Source organism: Gadus morhua, chromosome 2 (assembly GCF_902167405.1).
Source record: "Gadus morhua chromosome 2, gadMor3.0, whole genome shotgun sequence".
NCBI lineage: Eukaryota > Metazoa > Chordata > Actinopteri > Gadiformes > Gadidae > Gadus > Gadus morhua.
The window spans coordinates 1186769-1208325 of NC_044049.1; the positions used below are offsets into that span (position 1 = coordinate 1186769).

General features: G+C 49.4%; 1 protein-coding gene across 1 annotated transcript in view; it reads left to right on the forward strand.

Annotated features, from left to right (window-relative positions):
* The first annotated feature begins 5418 nt into the window (after window positions 1-5418).
* Window positions 5419-21557, forward strand: part of cyth1a (cytohesin 1a) — a 37138-nt gene continuing 20999 nt past the window's right edge. Inside the window, 1 exon segment of the mRNA XM_030373927.1 lies at window positions 5419-5788. Within this exon segment, the coding sequence (XP_030229787.1) occupies window positions 5707-5788 (82 nt within the window). The 5' untranslated portion in view covers window positions 5419-5706.

Below are 21557 nucleotides of genomic sequence, written 5' to 3' on the forward strand. Positions count from 1 at the left end.
GGGGAGGACTGGTTTGTGAGACTCGCGGTTCACGACTTTCTTCACAGCTTTATCTCTGTGATGGGATGGCGGCAAAGCAACCCATTGGCTCATAGGTGGATTACGTGCAGTTCAATAGTTTATTGAATAGTAGCGGTCACATAAAAATAAGAGGAAGCGGATCAGGGCCCCGTTTCCCGAAAGCGTCGTTAGCCTAAGTGGATCGTGAAGTGCGTCGAAAGGGCATCGTAGAGTTTTCACCGCGTTTCCCGAAAGCATCGTTGGTCACGAACGTCTTGAAAACGCTCGTAGCTAACGAGTACTCCAGGGGTGCTCGTAGGTACTCGTAGGACGCTAAGAGCATCGTCAGCTATAGCCTCAGTGGCGTCACCATCGGACATTCCGTATATTGGATGCGTTTTATTAAAACGCATTGCGCCTTTATGTTCTTAGTTTGGTAATTAATAAAGATTATTAATTAATTTATTAATAAAGATGTTAAAATGGCCAAAATAAAACGGGACAGTCCAGAAAATGTTTGCGCAGGCAGGGCACTCAAAATGTGTGAGAGAAAGTGGGGGGATTTGTGCAGACTGACATAGGCTACTCATAAAACGTAGCATAAAATAATGTAAAAAAATAAATAAATTAAACAAATTTAAAAAAATAACGAAATTAAAGAAATTAAAAAAATAAAGAAATATTTTTTTTTATAAAAAACAAGCAAAGAAGCAGGCAAAAGGCTGGGATATTGTGGGGATTGGTCAAGTTGACGGGAATGTTTAGTGACATGAGGGAGGGTGGAGGGGGTTAAAAAAAAGTCTCAATCACTATTCGACGCGCATGAAAACCAGCCGCGTAGTTATGAGGGAGGCCGTCCTCACACCGATCTTCCTCATCGTCATCGTCCTCAACGTCCTCCGGTTCAAGCAATGCCACCCCAGCCTTAGCTGCAATGTTGTGCAACATAGCCGTCACACATATCACGGCGCATGACTTGGCCGGCGAAAACTGACTTGTGAAGGCATCTAAAGCGCAACTTCCACCTCCCGATCGTGCGCTCAACGATGCACCGGGCCAGACGGTGGGCTTCGTTGTATTCCTCATCATGGACGTCTCCCGGGTTATTCACAGGTGTGAAGAGGAATTATTTCAGGGGGGAAAATGCCGTGAAACGCACAGTGCATTCAGGATTAGGACTGATATATGTCGGTTTAAGCCTAATCAATTGTGTTTTAATGTCTTTAGCATTCATATAATTGCAGTCTATTTTTTTTGTAGGCTACTCTGCTGTTGTCCTTGATGGGGATATATTTTAAGTACCCTTTTTAACACAATTTTCCTGTGTCATTCCTGCGTCTCCCCCTCCTACGGAGCCCATTTCAGCACCGTGTCAGTAGACAGTTACAATCCTACGACGTCGTGAGTGCAGCGGATGCGCGTTCACGTTAAGAGGAGTTTCGGGAAACGCTCCAAAGAAATTGACGATGGATCACAAGATCCATCGGGAGAATGATCGTACGAGCGAAGATCCATCGTTATCGGGAAACGGGGCCCAGGGCCATATGTGATGTATATATTTTTTTAGTTTTTAATTTAATGGTCTCATGACATGCAACCAGGTGTGATTGATTAGCCTTACAAGCTGTTCTGAAAATCTGGCTTTATTGACAACACAAGTGGCCGTGTCCGCCTAGTTGTGTGCTGGATAGATCAGCCTACCAACCTACCCGGTGGACTGTAGCAAACGTGGCTCGCTCAGCTATCCGTCACAAATCTAGGTGGACACGCCCTCTTTTGATGTCATAAGAGCCCGGTTTTCTAAACGGCTTGTTAGGCTAATCACCCTCACACCTGTAGGCATGTCATGGGACCGTTCAAGTTTTAAGTCAGAATTTTCACTTTGAACCAAGATCTAAAAAAAAGTTCACATGAGACCCTTTTCCTTTTCTGTACAATGATGCAATCAACACCCAACAAGGGGAAAACGAATCGTCTATTTATTCGTAATAAGGGACCGGTTTCAATAAGGGGGGGGGGGGTTATATACAGTGCGTGACATCACATCTGTAAAGGAGGGGCCAGCATGTTGTCGAATCTCCTTGGAATCATATCAGCTGATCAGGAGGGGCTGTCATCCTTTTCACCGGCGGGCCGTCGACCGCCATCATAGTCACAGCCGAGACGTCTCCCGCTGCGACAGGCCGGCGCGAGGGACACCGAGCGGGGGGCATCGGGACGGACTGCGGACAGCTCGATCGGGAGCAGCCCTGGCGGGGGTTGGCGTGGCGACGGCGGAGCCTGCAGCAGCCTCAGCGCCTCCCGCCAGCAGCTTCGGCAGCGGGATGGACGGGATGCAGAACCGCAGTAGGGCTATACTATTGACGCGTTCAGATGACACCGCGACACACGCGATGTTCTTGTATTCTCTCGAGCAATGTCGGATAATTACTTGTGTGTGTGTGTGTGTGTGACATGTGTGTGTTCGGGTGGGTGGCATTCTTCGTGAAGTCTGATGGCTCATGTTTTTGTTTTTTTACCTATCGGAGTCCGTTGTTAATGTCGCTCCTATTTGGAGGTGATACGTTGTCTCTTTACTAAAGGAAACCTTCACGCTTCCTTCAAGTCATCACACCGTTGACTTTGGTAGCCTAGGAACCACAGCCAGGGTTCATGATGAGGATGCTGATAATGATTCACTTACAGCTCCGAATAAATAATACATGATAGAAGCTTTTAATTATTGACTGCGTTAGTTTTCGGCTTTAAGACGAACGCATCTCCAGATAGGCCTATGTTCTGCTAGGAGCTTTGAGCTCATTGGGTCAGGTCTGATGACCCGGCCGTTACATGGCTTCATCGTTCAGAGTGATGGAGTGACGCTTAATGCGAGATGGGAAGATGACACACATACGAAGATACACATTGTGTATATGCATGACCATAAAGGAATACAAAGTTAACTGATGAATATTAGTAATTCAGTGTAGTGAGTTATGGTATAGTGCACTAAAATATGATCATTAGTTTTAATAGGTGAAGTTCTGAGGACTTTAATGAAGAGATTCTCACACAATGCTGAACCTTTCAAGTAAAGCAAAAAAAAAAGGGTAAATGGACTGCATGCATATGTGCGCTTTTCCAACCAGGGGCCGCTCAAAGCACTTTACAATATTGCCTCACCTTCACCCATTCAGGCACATATTCACACACTGACGCCGCCTCAGCCATGCAGGGCCACAGCCAGCCCTTCAGGAGCGGTCAGGTTGAGGCCTCTTGCTCAGAGACATCTCCACACTCCGCTAGGATGAGCCGGGGAGCGAACTAGCAGCCTTCCGGTTACCAGCCAACATGCCGCCCAACAATGTAGTGTGGTCTGGTTGTCGGGCTGTGATGCGATTTCCCCTTAAAATGAATAAATCGTGTGAACTCTCACATCCCAGCAGCGCTGCGGTCCCCCCCCTCCCCGCAGTAATTATATGTTTAACAATGCAAACTGGGTCTAAAGTGGGACTCATGCTGCATCACGCTTTGATCCACCGACGACCACTTGTTGGAATCCGCGCTCTGTGTGGGCGGACCACCGACCGCAGACCACCGACCACAGACCGCTGGGCCTGGGGGCATTCTTCACTGCCCGCAGGGTGGGGGGGGGGGGGGGGGGGTGGGGGTGTAGTTGGGATGGTGGGTACAAACATGTGTGATTCTATGTTTGTGTGGGTGTGGGTGTGTGTGTGTGTGGTACGGTTCTCCTGCCACCTGTTCTCATGTTTTTTTGGAACTGTCAGCCTTTGTCACGATATCATATTTTTTTTGGCACAGCTCTGAATGCTTGGCATAGGAAAAACTCCATAGTAGAGTACAGTATAGTAAAGTATGAAAGGAAGCACAATTTGCTTGACAATTTGTTTGACAATTTCATTTATTTAGTCACTAACTAATTCATGAAATGTTAGTTTTTAGTCATTGACGGCCATCAGGGTTCAATGGGTCGTGAGGTCTGTTTAGAGATCGACCCCAGAAGTACCCAGTAATTTATTCACTATAAACAAATCCAAACTTGTTGAATGCTTGAAATATACTCTCAGATTGTCTTGGTATACTTTCAGCGCTTGGTGGCCTTTGTTTACCACAAACACGGCATTAACATTGAAACACACTGTGTTCGCCGACTATGTCCACTAGGTGACGCCAGTTCCCTCCAACATCCGGGTGTTTCTGCTCATGGTAGCTAGCGCGAGGGAAACGTGGCCCCCGCTGCGTCCTCACGAGGCACCTGTTCACGCGCAGGCTCAACAGCAGCAGCTGTTGTCTCCTGCGGTGACCAGAGGCAACTGGGAGATTTTTTGGACACGCTGGGACACTAGGTTCTGCTTTGAGAGGGAATGTGTGATTTCCCCCCCCTAAAAATCTGTCAATGTCGTTGGTGTTCACAATGTTGTTGGAGATACACACTGAGTGCCAGAGCGGTTCCTCTCTCTCTCTCTCTCTCTCTCTCTCTCTCTCGCTCTCGCTCTCGCTCTCTCGCTCTCTCTCTCTCTCTCTGATTGGGGGGGCTGGGCTGCTGTCCTCCCCCATGTTGACAGGCAGCTGCAGCCCCCTCCCCCCCCCCCGGCTGACTCTGCTCTTCCTGCTGCCACCGCCCACCCAGTGAGGGGGGGTTGGGGTAGGAGCATACAGACCTCCCCCCACCCACTCTGAGAGCTGTCTCTGTCATGGTTTGTTTTTGAGTTTTTAAACGTCTCCTGGAGGACGCCGTGGGTCGGGGGGGGGGGAGTGGTTTCCCCGGTCCCTGACAGGTGGGGGAGGCTGGGACACACCTGTCCCTCTGAGCTGTTGGTGGGGGGGGGGTCTGAACGCTGCAGAATCAGTCCACCGCAGTGTAGAGGCTGCTGACCCTGGATCAGTCTGCTCTCCAGACTCAGTCTTCGTTATCGGGAAGTGAGAGCGGAGGCCGTTGCCTGCGAGGCGATCGAGGCCCACAGCGGCTCGCCTGGCCAGGCGTTGGGGTTTGATTCACCTGTTGCTAAGCAACAATGATCTCAAGTTATCTTCACACCGAATAAGTTACCGAAAACACAGCATATCTGGGGAACTCCAATACGCAATGTGTTATCACGCCCACGCGTGCGTGATTACACACACACACACCTGTACGCTGTTGTGAGTTTAGCTTTGTGTGTAAATGCTGGACGTTTCTGCTGAGTGGGACAGAGAGGGTTTGACCTCATGTGGCCTCTATCAGTGTTGCGTGGCAGGACCTCAGTTTGTGACATGTGAGATCTATGACTATCGGCCTGTGCAGAGGGAGAGATACTGAGAGAGCGAGTTGAAGATGGAGAAAACGGCAGAGGAAGAGGCGATGAGTGAAACCGAGAGCAGCAGAGAAGTTAAAGAAGGCGGAGAAAGCAGAAGTGAGCTGAAAAGTTGAATGACTTCACATTAGAGAGAGAGAGAGAGAGAGAGAGACGTAGTTCTCAGGCTCAGAGGCAGTGCCGGAGTCTATCACCAGGCTGTGAGTCTGCCTGAGGAGTCCTTCCTCACCCCGTGCCCGACCAGCTGTGTGGAGGCCGTACCGCCGGCCGTTGCTAGGGGCAACCTCCTCCATAGACGGGAACCGTTTGTTTATCACGGCTGGATTATCGCCTGGGCGAAGGACACGCAGACACACAACCTGCAGCCTCCATCATACCTCCACCATCAGACCTCCACCATCAGCCCTCCACCATGGGGTCTGTGAAAGACCTGTGCGTGTCTAGCTTCCAGACGTTCTTGTGTCCAGCGGTGGAGGAGATCCAGGAGGTCCAAGGTAGGCCCTGTTATCACACAGCGCACCCGTAATATAGGTCTTCTCCAGTGGGTGGACGGGTAGATAGATGTTATACAGTGTGTGTGTGTGTGTGTGCGTGTGGTAAAATGTGTCTTCTGCAGTGTGCTTGTGGTTAGATATTTGTTGTAAGTTATGTGTTATACAGTGTGTGTGTGTGTGTGTGTGTGTGTGTGTGTGTGTGTGTGTGTGTGTGTGTGTGTGCGTGTGGTTAAATGTATCTTCTACAGTGTGGTTATGGTTAGAAATGTGTTACATAGTGTGTCTGTGTGTGTGTTTATATATGTGTTATACAGTGTGTGTGTGTGTATGTGTGTGCGTGTGTGTGTGTGGTGAGATATGTGTTATACTGTGTGTGTATAGTTGTACTTTGTACATTATATTCATCTGATTAGATAATAACGTTGTTTGCATGGTGTGAGTGTGACCTTTAGTGGTTGTTGGCAAGTGGTGGACCAAACCAAAAGCACACAACTAGAAGGGCCTTCTGTTAGCTGACAGGCTCATCTCTCTCAGCTCAGAGCAGCTACTGCTTTCTCCACTGAGAAGATATGACAAGAAGTCATTCTACTGGAGAACCGCGCGTGAAAAAGACTTCTCTCTGTCTGTCTCTTTGTGTGTGTGTGTGTGTGTGTGTGTGTGTGTGTGTGTGTGTGTGTGTGTGTGTGTGTGTGTGTGTGTGTGTGTGTGTGTGTGTGTGTGTGTGTGTGTGTGTGTTGAAATCCTAGAGTCACATTTCGATCTTGCCAATCTTCTCAGCTGCCAACGATAGGAAATATAAAGTCAAACTAAAACTTCTTCCTTCTTTGTCTTACACACACACACACACACACACACACACACACACACACACACACACACACACACACACACACACACACACACACACACACACACACACACAGCATTATCCCATCATATTTCCTAAGAAAACGAGTGGTGCCGACTGGGACTTCCATCAAGCTTTTGGGAACTTGTTGTGTTGACCTCCCTCTGTGCTTCCGTAAAACCCAGTATCTGTTTCAGCAACACCAAGACACATCATCATGGTTGTGTAGCGGTGCTTGTGTGATCTCATTATGGTTGTGTAGCTGCGTTTGTGCGATTCATCATGGATGTGTAGCTGTGTTTGTGCGATTCATCGTGGTCGTGTAGCTAGCTAGGTGTTGCAAACCCATGACGGTTTACTTTGGAGGCCTTGGGTAACTTGTGGTTGTTCCTTGTGTGTGTGTGTGTGCGTGTGTGTGTGTGTGTGTGTTCACCCATCAGACCAGCATGTGTGTGTGTGTGTGTGTGTGTGTGTGTGTGTGTGTGTGTGTGTGTGTGTGTGTGTGTGTGTGTGTGTGTGTGTGTTCGCTCATCAGACCAGCGTGTGTGGGTGTGTGTGTTTGCTCATCAGACCAGCGTGTGTGTGTGTGTGTGTGTGTGTGTGTGTGTGTGTGTGTGTGTGTGTTCGCCCATCAGACCAGCGTGTGTGTGTTCGCCCATAAGACCAGCGTGTGTGTATGTGTGTGTGTTCGCTCATCAGACCAGCGTGCGTGTGTGTGTGTGTGTGTGTGTGTTCACCCATCAGACCAGCGTGTGTGTGTGTGTGTGTTCGCTCATCAGACCACCGTGTGTGTGTGTATGTTCACCGATCAGACCAGCGTGTGCGTGTGTGTGTGTGTGTGTGTGTGTGTGTGTGTGTGTGTGTGTTTGCTCATCAGACCAGTGTGTGTAAGTCTGTGTGTGTGTGTTCACCCATCAGACCAGTGTGCGTGGGGACCTGAGGGTGTGAGCTGACACTGGACATGTTATGTAACAGCGTTCGCGTGCGTCGTTGAGGAACCGTTAAACCCCGACTCAGCACTGGGGCTGGGGGGGGGGGGGGGGGGGGGATCAGTCTGACCCGCAGCAGGGATGACGGCAGCGAAATCTGAGGCTTCAGGGTGAAATACGGGAACCGGTCGTCAGCTTGGTCGACGCCGTCGGAGGCATTCTGGATTCAGACCCTCAAATGAGGCCCCATTGATACGCTGAGGTTTTATAAAATAACCAAGATGGCCGCCGCCGCCGCCAGTGTGTCCGATGGCGTCCAGAGGCATTCTAGTCCTTTTCCTTTATTGAGGGAAGAGGTTCTCGACTAGGACGTATTGCGAAGGCTTAGCGAGGTCTGAAACGGCAGTAGCCTGGCTATTGGCAGACATAGCTCAATCGTAGATTGCACGTTGGTCTGGGGAAGCTGCTGTCATTTTCTTCAGCTCAAGAGGCGTGATCAACGGGCCTAGTTCAACTGACTCTGTATGCGATTGGCTGCTCGCCGTCACTTCCCTGTCGTCATTGTGTTAAACCAGCCAATAGCAGGGCAGGGGTAAAAGCCAGCTTGTTGATTGGCTCCCGCGAAAACGTATCGGAAGCAGAAAGAAATGTATTGCTCTTCTCCAGACCTTTCTGCAGGGCGGACTCAAACAGCCGGCAGAATGGGCGGGGCTACCCAGTCTACAGCGGCAGGTGAATTGTGATGTTGTGAGCTAATGTGTTCCATCAACGTCTCATTCTTCTGCTGTGAATCCTCTGATTCACAGCCTAACAATGGCTGCACAGCTGGCCCCAGACAACAACCTCAGACCCATCCTCCCTGAGTTCACTCCTACAACAAGTGTTGCATCACCGGAGTGGGAAGGCCTCACTGTCGACGCCGCCTCGACGGTCCCACGCTGTCACACCATGACCCCGTCCAGCGCGCACCACTTAAAACCCGCCTGATTACAATGAGTTATCTCAGATTGATAGCAGCACGACCGCATGGCTCGTCAGTGGTGTGTGTGTGGTGTACTCCCTTCCTCCCCCTGCCTTCCCTCCCTCCCCTCCCCTCCCCTCCCCTCCCCTCCCCTCCCTCTGTCTCTCTGATGGGGAGATTATAACCCAGCTCCTGAGAACAGGACAATGCAATGTGTTGGACTTTTGCCCCAAAGGCTGAACGGTGTAGACATCTGCAGTGTGAGCGTTTGTGCAAGTTGTTGAAGAGGCAAGGCTACCAGAGAGGATGTTGTCGAAGAGGGAAGGCTACGGGAGAGGATGTTGTTGTTGTTGTTGTTGTTGTTGTTGTGGAAGACTTGACCTGAATCACTTTGTTGAGAGGTTAAAGGTTTAATGTCACATGCTAAAGGTTATACTCACAGGGTAACGATTCTGTGTGTGTAATGGTTTGCTTGTGACGTGTTCTGCACAGGAGAAAGCAACCAGACGCCCAGCTATTGTTTGTCCAATCCCTAAGGCGGGACCGCTTCTGGTGTACAGGAATAGAATTCCTGGTGAACTCCAGCTCTGCAGGAAGACACAGGAAACTGAGTTCAGGTTCTAATTTTTCCCTCAGTCTGTTGGATATGACATTCAAATGCTACCGAGTGAGTTTATCTTTACCCATGATGTAAGAGAGACGGAGAGCAGAGTTTATCGGTTACACAGCTCAATATGGAAATCCAACCGAGGAGCCATAGGTCTGATATTCTTTCTTGTTGTCTTCAAAACAACAACCCGGCCCTCAGTCTCTCCCTGCGTACAGTAGAGCAGCCTTAGGACTGTACAGAGCTGGGTGTGGGTCTACTCTCTCACGCCAGCCAGCCGCAGATTAGCGGCATGTCCGGTGAGATGTCCCGGGAACCGTTCCAGCAAGACACGCTGGCCTGCTGTAATCTCTGACCACAACTCAGCACAGAGGTGTCACAGAGACAGCCCATAATGAAAAGAGGCCTCGTGATTGGTTTGATGGATGGATGGAAGATTAGGTGTGTGTGTGTGCGTGTGTGTGTGAGGCTAAAAAAGTTGCCCTGTGGCATTATGGCTTTATTTTCTAGTAATCGGATGATAAATATTCTATGTGTTTGACAGGGAGACAAGGGAGCTTTTCAGTATCCCCCCCCTGGCTACTTACAATTAGTTGCCTAATATTCCCCTCTTTTTTTCCACACACACACACACACACACACACACACACACACACACACACACACACACACACACACACACACACACACACACACACACACACCCCCAGAGTCACCAGCCGTCGTGATATTATACGTATTCTTTTAATAGTTGTGACGCAGGTTATTAATTGAGCTGTGCAGCTCAATTAATTGCCTTAAGTGCAGCTGTACATGTTCTTCTTAGTATTAACTTTAATACATTGGGTTGGTCCTCAAACTGTAAATGAAGGAAATGACCAGTAGAGGTCTCTCTTCAAACCTGAGATTCTGCCTCTAACAAACATGGATGATCAACAGCAGTGAGTGTGTTTACTGGAGGTATAGACACTGTTTCACACACACGCACACGCACCCACGCACGCACGCACGCACACGCACACACACACACACACACCCCTTCACTCACTCCTTCACTCCCTCCTTCACACACACACTCTCACACTCCTACACACAGACTCTCCCATTCCTACACACACACACACACACACACACACACACACACACACACACACACACACACACACACACACACACACACACACACACACACACACACACACACACACACATACACACACACACGCACACAGCTCTATTGCGTATTTATGAGCAAATCATCCCTCGAGGTGCAGCGTTGATATTTGCACACTAATGTGATTCGTTGGCCCCCGCGGCAGTGGTCTGAATGGGAGGGTTGTGGAGCTCACACACTGGTCAGGGGACATGGCTCCTGCCACCGCTCGCTCCTCGGGCCGGTCCGACCGGAGGACAACAACGTGGCAGGATGAATTGTGTCATTGTTACACCGTTGTCCCGATTGGCCTAAACACACACATTCCTCGTTCTACATTCTCGGGGTTAGGGTTGGGGACAGCAGTCAGTTGACCACCGATATCAGGACGAATAATAAAAAGACAACAGAATAAGTAACGATAATTACCATGTGTAGTTATCAGGTCTACACTGACCAACTAGTTTGGATATTTAAGCTTTAACCTCTACTGAACGCTGCATTAGTGTATTAAAACGGCTTTTCCACCCGAAGGATATATTGTAGAATGTCATGTTAATAAACCCTAAAAAAAACGAACACATTTTTTTAATTGAAGTTTCAGTTCACTGAATCGACGGAATCAACATTAGGCCCTAGCCCTAGCTCAGGAGATAGAGAAGGTTGACTTGTAACCAGAAGGTCGCTAGTTTGATCCCCGGCTCCTCGTAGTGTCGAGTGTCGAGGTGTCCCTGAGCGAGACGCCTCACCCTGACTGCTCCTGACCAGCTGGATGTCGCCCTGCTTGGCTGACACCACCGTCGATGTGTGTATGAACGGTTGTTAGACGCTTTGGATAAAAGCGTCAGCTAAATGTAAATTAAAATGTAAATGTATATTGTTGAACAGAAAGTCTTTCTAAACGTCGTACGGGCGTATACAGCATTCCCATGAGCTGCCCGTTGACGACCCCAGGAGGTCACGCGTGCGTCCCCCGTAACTCTGCTGACGTATAACAGACAACAGACGACAACAGAACCGCCTCTTCCATGGTTTGATATTCATCCATCATGCTCCTGAATGAAATATCAGCCATGGCCTGGCATTTCACTACTCATGAGCAGCAGCAGACTCTCAGAGGAGCGGAGCTCTGAAACGAAGCCTTATTCAGGAAGAGGGACACAGAGGACATTGTGCTCAGGGCCGTACTGTTACGGAGCGGACAATAGGGCGAGGAGAGGAGCTCCTCCAGCACAGAGACCGGTCGGAAGTGGGGACCAGGGAATGACCCCCTGACTGATGACTGATGACCCAACGGGTTTGTGTTTGGGGAACAACTAAAGTGGTTCTTCTACAGCCAATAAGAAGCAGCCTACTTTATGTTTGAAAAACATGAGGAAATGTGAGAGGGAGAGAGAGAGATGGGGAGAGAGAGAGAGATGCAGTGATTGAGGAAATGAGACAGAACAGAGTTGATAAGCAGAGAAGTGAACAACAGATAGAGGAGCTTGAAGCCTCTTCCTGCTCAGTATCTCAGCACTCCTCTTCCATGCCTGAGTTATCGATCAACAAGTAGCAACAGGCCCCTAGTTATCACCGTCACACAGCTGTACAGGTTATGCAAGCAGCTGGATTAGTCACACACAGCAGGGATGGTTTAACGTCTGGTTGGTTAACCTGTCCAAAGATATGCAGCTTTTGAGTATCACCGGACGATGTCTGTGTGAGGCTGTGGAAGTTACAAGTTCACAACACAATAGGTTGGCTTATTGTGTTGTATGAGCAGATAGCAATCATGATATGCACCAGTCAGCAGTATTGTGCCCACTGAGGTCGTTTCCCTGTGTCTGTCATTCACTCTCCCTGCCCCGAGAGAGAGAGAGAGAGAGAGAGAGAGAGAGAGAGAGAGAGAGAGAGAGAGGGAGAGAGAGAGAGAGAGAGAGAGAGAGAGAGAGAGAGAGAGAGAGAGAGAGAGAGAGAGAGAGAGAGAGAGAGAGAGAGAGAGAGAGAGAGAGAGAGAGAGAGAGAGAGAGAGAGAGAGAGAGAGAGAGAGAGAGAGAGAGAGAGAGAGAGAGAGAGAGAGAGAGAGAGAGAGAGAGAGAGAGAGAGAGAGACCACTCCCTTGAGCGGGGAGCGATAACGTCCCTCCCTTCCTTGTCTGACTAACTCACCGCGTCACACACACTGAAGCTGAAGTTGAACTGAACGGAATCTGAATCGATATTCGCTGCTTTCCGAAGCCCGTTTGAACCAGAACCAGAACGAAAACCAGTATCTGAAGGCTGAACTGGTTATTGTGGATCATAATAAGACAGAATGGTGTTAAAGTCTGAAGACGGAGTGGGTAAGTTGGACGGACTCAGTGTTTTGAGAATATCGTTGCGCTGCCCTGGCTCAAGGGTTACACGGTTTATAACTCGTAAAATAACTTTTAAAATGAACACAAATTGTTTTAATCGGTTTTTCGAGACGTAACGAAATGCTTCTGTTGGGTTTGTTTAGTGTTTAAGTCCGGCGAGTACAACCGGAACGTCCTGCGCTTAGCATTACCGTAATGACCAGCGATACCAACGTGTTACACAGTCTATACTGGCATTTACGGTAATAATAACTAGTTATATCAACGTGTTAAACAGTCAGGCATTTACGGTGGTAACTAGTTATACCAACGTGTTACACAGTCTATACTGGGATTTATGGTAGTAACTAGTTATACCAACGTGTTACAGTCTAAAAGTATAACAACACCATATATGTGACATTACGTTAATAACTAGTCATATCAAACTGTTACACAATGTACGGTAGCAGACTAGTATAGATATCCATGTGTTGCACAGTCTAAGCTTATAACAACAACCTATTGTAACTATTACGGTAATAACTTGTCCCCTAAATATCGACGTGTTACACAATCTAAACCTTAGCAATAAGTTGATAACCAGTTCCTCACATATCTAAATTACAACAACGTCTGAGTACCATGCTTGGTGTAATAATGCGTGTTTGGCATAGTCGTGTATCAGACTGTACTTATTTAACAGGTGAATGTATTTACAAGCGGGCCATTGGAAGGCAACAGGTGTGAGAAGGCCTACTAATCGGCCAGTCCAACTAGAGAATTACAAACAAGCCTTACATCTTCACAATATCTGCTTCAGATGTTACTTTGGTATTGATAGTAGTGTATCAGTGGTATAGTAGCAGTATTGATGGATAGTTTTGATAGTATTGGGGGACAGACGCCATGGGGGTATTCTCTATGAATACAGTCGTCTGTATCTGGATAGATAGATGCAGAAGTGGTAAACTTCCTTTTTTAATCACCACCACCAAATCACACTCTGCGTCACAGTGTGTGTGAAGCTCTGACCAACTCATCCTGGCACGTGCAACCCCTTTGTTTTTAGTTCAGGGGGAGAACTTTAAAACTCAATCACTCACTCTCTTATAATATGCACACACAAACTTGTGCAGAACCAAACACACACACACACACACACACTCCTTTACAGTTGAGAGAAGTTCAAATGGCGGCTGCTCGTCCAGTCGTACCCAGCACTCTAACGAGGGTCTCTAACGAGCAGGACCGAGAGAGATGTAATGGAATCAGAGGCTGGCACAGAGGCCTGGTGACTCGATCACCTCCAGCCCCCCTCTCTGTAATCATATTTTATGTATTGATCCCTTGGAAATGTCATGCATTTCACCTACGGTCGCTCCGAGGGCTGGAATTAGGTTGCGGTGCCATGACCGGCATAAGAGTTTCTCACAGTGTATCTACGATCAGAAACCAGAACCAGAAACAGACACAGACACACGACCACACAGACACACAGACACAGAGACACAGAGACACACACAGACACACCTGCACACACAGGCACGGAGATACGGAGACACACAGACAGAGCTCAGTTCTCTGTGTGTTGGTGTGCTGTCTTGACCCTCATTTGAAGAAGATCTCTGAGCACTTTCGTTTTTCGTTTTCGTCAATTCTTTTCTTAAATTGACTTATTTCCTTGATTTAGCTGATAGTGGTCGGTCCCCCTGACTCGTTGATAACTGTGTCTTTCAGCATAATGTGTTTGATAAGACATTCACCACAATAGAGGTGTAGCATGTGGGTGATTAAGAGATTCAAGATTCAAGAAAACTTAATTTATCCCCAGGGGGCAATTAAAGTTTGATGGTAAGAGGACTTGTCCTTGGTGATAAATCACTGCAAAGTTGATGTGCACAACCATTAGAAACTCAGCAGATCAGTGTATCGGTATGCAGAAACTGAAATTTAACACACTTTTGGAAAAAAAACTGTTGTGCCTGTTCAATAACAGAATGAGGCAGGCTTTAGCAGGCAACAGATTGTTGATGATGCTGTCAACACTTGATGCTGTCAACACACAACTCTCTCTCTCTCTCTCTCTCTCTCTCTCTCTCTCTCTCTCTGTCTGTCTCTGTCTCTCTGTCTCTGTGTGTCTCTCTGTCTTCTCTGTCTCTGTCTCTCTCTCTGTCTCTCGGGCACATGGCATGCACCCCAGTTCACGTCACCACCGGATCGGTTAGTAACTGATTATCCACCTATGAGTTAATGATCTTCAGACCTGGATGATAGGATTCCATGGTGCCTGAGGGCGGTGCTCTTCTGTTCCAGAGTACATTCTGTCTGCCCCTCTACAGGTCCTAACACGCCTGCAGTCATGTTTTTTAAGCTGTCAAAACCCGTGGATGAAGTCGAGTTCCTGAGGGCCCAGGAATTTCAAATTGGATCTGTGCTCCAAAAACCCCTCGTAATATCCCTGCTGATCCCCTGACCTTACAAAGCTTTCCTACAGCTTTTCTACATTCATTTAGTTTTGCATTCCTTCTCGGGAATAATTCATCAGATTCATTTATGCTTTATATTTATATATCGGCTTTATGGCAGACATGGGTGACGACGGCATTGACCCGATGGTCCAAGAAAACATTTAAAAAGTACCACTTTAGCAAAGGGCCGATGCAAAGTAACCGTAAGTTAGCTAGTTCAATCCCCGGCCCCCCCTAGAGTGGCAAGGTGTCCCTGAGCGAGACCCCACTCACCCTGACTGCTCCTGACGACCTGGCTGTCGCCCTGCGTGGTTGACTCCGCCGTCGGTGTGGGAATGTGTGTATGAACCGTGGTACATGAATGGGTGATGGGTGTCCCGTGTGTCTGTCCGTGAGTGGGTCGGCCCCTTCTCCTCTTCCCGGGCCATAACCGGACCTCAGTGTACTCAGACCTAAGGTGAGCTCGAGGTAACCTTCCTGAAGTGCTATTGCATTTCCCGGAGGATGGGCGGAGTCCGACCCGGCTTTCACTCACTTCGCCGCACTCAGAGGGGGTTAAACAGGATGCTGGGGAGGAGGAAGCCCCGCCTCCAGGAAGTTACATCGTGTAGCTAGGCCCTGTGGTTTTAAATACCACAGGAAGACAGACGAGAGAGAGAGAGAGAGAGAGAGAGAGAGAGAGAGAGAGAGAGAGAGAGAGAGAGAGAGAGAGAGAGAGAGAGAGAGAGAGAGAGAGAGAGAGAGAGAGAGAGAGAGAGCGCGAGCTGTATTGTTTGGGGGCCTTGTGTTGTTTCCCTCTGTGTGTGTGTGTATGTGCGTGCGCATGTGTCTGTCGAGCTACATGGGTACCCACTGGGGTTTCTATAGCAGCACAGGATGTTGATAGTGGCCTGATAAGCATCAAAGTTAGCAGCATCAGGAGAAAACATAAAGGAATGCACTATGAATGGACATGCTACTCATGGGCATTTAGACACAAACGAGCTTCACTATTGCTCTTGGAACATGTAAAGGCCTTAATGTAAAGGCCTTAATGTAATCATATTATACTGTAAACCTGATCCGATGCTCAGACTTCTTATGTGGAATTGTTTTTAAAGTGCTACAGTGTGTGTGTGGGGGGGGGGTCTGGGTGTTTATGTGTGTGTGTGTGTGTGTGCCGATTTATGTGTCTTCTTATGTGGAATTGTTTTTAAAGTGCTACAGTGTGTGTGTGTGTGTGTGGGGGGGGGGTCTGGGTGTTTATGTGTGTGTGTGTGTGCCGATTTATGTGTGATGCGTTGTGTGTGTGTGTCTATGTGTATCTGTCTGTTTATGTGCGTCTATAGTGTGTGTGTCTAAGTGTGTGTGTGTCTGTCTAGTTGTATGCGTTGTGTCTGTGTCTAAGTGTGTTTGTGTATGTCTGTGTTTGTATGTGTGTGCTGTGTGCGTCTAAGTGTGTACGTGTGCATGTGTCCCGATGCAGGATGTCAGGAAGTTTGTGCTGCAGAGCCGAGTGTGTGTGTTCAACACTCAGACGGTCTGCCGATAAGTGCCCTCCCAACCTCACATTATCTCTGATATCAGGGATTCCCGGGCCCAGAGACAGCAGACTGCATCAACAGCAGAGTTTAAAGACCGTGTGAAACACCCTGGGTTCGCTTCCCCGACGCAACCTATCGGAAATTAAAACAGGATGTGGAGGCGGGACATAGGGGTTTGTTTTGATAAACGCTGGATTTGATTGGACGCATGGTCTAGTTCTTACTTTTTGGCTCAGCCGCCAGCCGGAACACTTCCCCTGCTCAAAGGCTGCGCTGTGTACTTGAGGAAGTAGACCTGATTTTCAAGCATAATAAGCGAGGCAGTGATTATGTTTGTTAGGCTTTGTTGAAGGTGCTTCATGTGAATGGGGACTGGGTGTGTGAACCTTCATCTCATCCTTCTCACCGAAGCTGCCGTCAGAGCAGCAGGAGGCGGGCGGGCGAGGGTGTTATATAAGAGCTGGTTCTGAGTCAGCAGGAGCAGGTGGAGAGGAGGCTGCTGGGAGCTCTGAGCGGGACGGTTTGGAGGGAGAGCGCTCGGTTCTGACTCATCGGTCTCTCCACGCAGACACGACGGAGGCGGTACCTCCGAGTTTAGAGGCTCATGGTCTGATCAGCATGATGTTGGGGACTGACGGCATGCCAGGAATCAGACTGGAATCAGACTGGAATCAGACTGGATCAGACTGGAATCAGACTGGAATCAGACTGGAATCAGACTGGAATCAGACAGTAGGAAGACAGGATGTAGACAGGATGTAGACAGGATGTAGACAGGAATCATACTGGAATCAGACAGGAATCAGACATGAATCAGACAGGACAAGAATCCTAGTGGAATCCTACGGGAATCAGACGAGAATCATACAAGAGCCGAACAAGAATCCGGCACCGATAAGTTACAAGATCGCACAATAGTCAAGGAATCAGAAAGGATTCCGAATAAGGCGAGAACCAAACTGGAACCGTCTGGTCCCATGCTCGCCTGTTGACGCAAACAACACAGGACGTTCTCACGAACACGCGGCCTGCAGTCAGCAGTCGTCTGTGGCGAGCTCTGTTGTGTCGCCACGACAACGGGAGCAGTCATACTGCAGGGGTCAGCGGAGGGAGGCCAGCGAGACGCGGGTCATAACAACGCAGCACGCAGCATCCCCTGGTGACATCACCAGCGCCGTGACTCAAACAAACATCACCTGCTGGCTGATTGGCCTGACTCAATATCGACCACGCCCTGGAGGTCTTGAGGGTCCAGCTGTTTGCCTGATGTGTGTAAAGGACGTGTCATTGACGTAATCTTCCTCTATTGTAGTCCATTAGGAGCCTTAAAAATATATATCAAATATACATGTTTTTGTGCCTGAATATGAGCCCATGTTTGCAATTTAAATGTGTGTGTGTTCGTGGGCGTTTGTGTGTGTGTTTGTGTAAGTAGGATGCAGAGTATGGGTTGGCCACAGGGTGGAGACTTCATATTAATGATAGCAGAAGAGCTGGAGAAAGAGGAGAGAGAGAGACGGACAGATAGAGCGGGAGAGAGGGAGGGAGAGAGAGAGGGAGGCAGGGAGAGTGAGTGAGGATTCTCTCCAGATGGACTGTGGCAGTGGGCTGTGAGCAGGCTGGGAGGTGATAGCTGTATTATACAGTACAGAGAGGCAGGCCTCTCGCTCTCTCTCTCTCCCTCTGTCACTCTCTCTCCGTCCCCCACCATGTGGACTATGGACCCTGGGGCTGTGTCCAGGAGTTAGAGCTCTCAGTGCTGCCCGTTCCTCAGAGGGTCAGTAGTAGGATGTAGTCGGGCCTCTCTCGGAATACAAGCATACGTTCCTTCTCTGGAGCCTCCTCTCCTCAGGTCAGTTCCTCTGCTCGTAGCGTGTTAGCATCGCAGAGTGTCATACCGACCAATCCTGTGTTGTGTTCTGTGTGTGTGTTGTGTTGTGTCTTGTGTTGTGTTGTGTTGTGTCCGGTGTTTTGTACTGTGTTGTGGACTCTCGGGCGGTCTCTTGGTTGTTTGTGTCATTCGATATATTGGAGTTTTTTATGTATCTACGAGCAGATACATATCCTGTGTGTGTGTGTGTGTGTGTGTGTGTGTGTGTGTGTGTGTGTGTGTGTGTGTGTGTGTGTGTGTGTGTGTGTGTGTGTGTGTGTGTGTGTGTGTGTGTGTGTGTGTGTGTGTGTGTGTGTGTAATATATTAGGGCTGGAGATGTCAGGATCAGATCAATATCAACTTAAGATGAGAGTAGCCCAGTCAGATGCTGTTATGGAGTCTCTGTCTGTCTGTCTGTCTGTCTGTCTGTCTGTCTGTCTGTCTGTCTGTCTGTCTCTCTGTGTCTCTCTCTGTGTCTCTCTCTCTCTCTCTCTCTCTCTCTCTCTCTCTCTCTCTCTCTCTCTCTCTCTCTCTCTCTCTCTCTCTCTCTGTCTCTGTCTCTCTGTCTCTCTCTCTGTCTGTCTGTCTGTCTGTCTGTCTGTCTGTCTGTCTGTCTGTCTGTCTGTCTGTCTGTCTGTCTGTCTGTCTGTCTGTCTGTCTGTCTGTCTGTCTGTCCTGTCGGTCTGATTCGGTCTGTCCTCACTCCTCATCTAGAGTAGACGTACTGCAGCCTCATGGAGCGGCTGTATGTTTAGATGACTGAGCTCCAACTCAGCAGACTGGAGACAGGGTCATGTGACCTGGTCGGGTCAGAAGAAGCACACACACACACACACACACACACACACACACACACACACACACACACACACACACACACACACACACACACACACACACACACACACACACACACACACACACACACACAACACACAACACACACACACGTGTTGACGTAATTATATTTATTTATTAAGTGTCCAAAGGGTGGTATGTCCACCACCCTTTCCTCTTGTTGTTAAATGCAAACAGACAAAATGGAGGCAGTGAGTGACAGCCGGCGATACCAGGTGATATTAAAACGAGAAGCTTGTCTAGTGGATTTGAGACACGGAAATGACCTCGTCTGGGAGAGGGGAGGGGGGTGCCTCAGATGGGGGCGGGAGGGGGGATTAGGTGAGCAGGGGGGAGGGGGGGGGGGGGGGTCAAGGAATGTCCCGATCTGCAGTTTCCCAGATACAAAGAGAGAGCTGTCCCGCGGCCCAACGGGGGGTGGGCGGGGTCCGCAGCCCTCTCCCCGCCCCACACCCACACCCCGGGCACAGAGAAGGTTCTCCTGTCATGCCCCCCCGCCCTCGTAGCCGCCCCACACGGTCCCCCTCTCTACCAGGCCGGGTCGGGCCAGCCCTATGGTGGTCCCCTTGTATGTGTGTGTGTGTGTGTGTGTGTGTGTGTGTCTGTACTTGTGTGTGCACATGCACACGTGTGTGTGCATGTGTGCATGTGTACACGTGTGTGTGTGTGTGTGTGTGTGTGTTTGGTGGTGGTCCCTGCGGTCACCTGGCTGGGGGGTCCTCCGGTCAGAGAGGGGGGTCACCTCTGGGGTCTCTCTCTGCCCACGCTGTCCTGCATTCCATCCCAGCATTCCGTGGGCTCCGTTCAAACACTCTGATCGCCACGACAACGCCTCTGTGCTCCAGGCCAACGACAAAACCCAAGCGCACAAACGCCGTCACACAAACACACGCCAGTCTGCTCTGAACACGAGGCACGCCACCTCTAGCAGGCGGAGGAGCGCCAACTATCAATATAGCTGCCCCTTGAAATTTGAGTCCAGTGTGTTTGTGTGTGTGTGTGTGTGTGCGCTGTTATATGTGTGTGTGTAGTACACTGTTATGTGTTCGGTGTGTGTGTGTGTGTGTGTGTGTGTGTGTTTGTGCTCTGATAATTGATTGCGCACACAGCACTGAGTGCATTACACTGCCTTATGAACTGTAGGCTGCTGTCTGTGACCAGAGCCTCCTTCCTATTGGTCCTCGTCCGGAGGGGTCAATAGGTTGTATCTCGGGGGGGGGGGGGGGGGGGTTGAGGTGGTAATGGGTGGTAATGGGGTGAGGGATGTCAGCTCAGAAGAGGCCGCAGGATCTCTCACTGTACCTCCTTAACCACCGTCCCACTGCGCCGGCGTGTGTGTGTGTGTGTGTGTGTGTGTGTGTGTGTGTGTGTGTGTGTGTGTGTGTGGGGGGGGGGGGGGGGGGGGGGGGGGGCAGCCATTGGTCGGCAGCCGGGAGATAAGAATGATCAGAGGACGAGGAGGAGGAGGGGAGCGTGGAGATCAGGGGAGATAGAGCAGAGAGCTGAGGAAGAGGAGGAGGGCAATCAGAGCTAATGGAAGGCTGTGTGTTCAGGTCTGTGTGTGTGTGTGTGTGTGTGTTCTGTGTGTGTGTGCGTGTGTATGGGCCAGATGACGATAGAATGAACAAAAAGGATGGGAGGAGTGAATGTGAGACACCCCCCTCTCTTGCCCCCCCCCCCCCCCAATCTCATATGGAGATACGTGAGAGAGGCCCTGTCCTCCTCATTAAAGAGTGACCCACACATGTACACACCTACACACACACCTACACACACACCTACACACACACCTACACACACACCTACACACACACCTACACACACACCTACACACGCAGTAGCACAGTGCCGGAGTCAGCACAGATCAGATTGCAGTCAGAGTGAACACAAGCCAGGAATGGTGTGAAATTGTCAGCGTATTGTCGCTTCGCCTTGGGACACTGGCATCCACGCACTAGTGGAAAGCCTTGGATCAGATATAGGCCTGACGATTCATTCTCTGTGTGTTAGTAATTGGTTTATGTTTGCATTATGGGGATGGTCAATTAAATGGACTGCATTTAACCAGCGCTTTTCTAACCAGTGGCCGCTCAAAGCGCTTTACAATATCGCCTAACATTCACCCGTTCTTCGCACACATTCACACACCGACGGCGGAGTCAACCACGCAGGGCGACAGCCAGCTCGTCAGGAGCAGTCAGGGTGAGGTGTCTAGCTCAAGGACACCTCGAC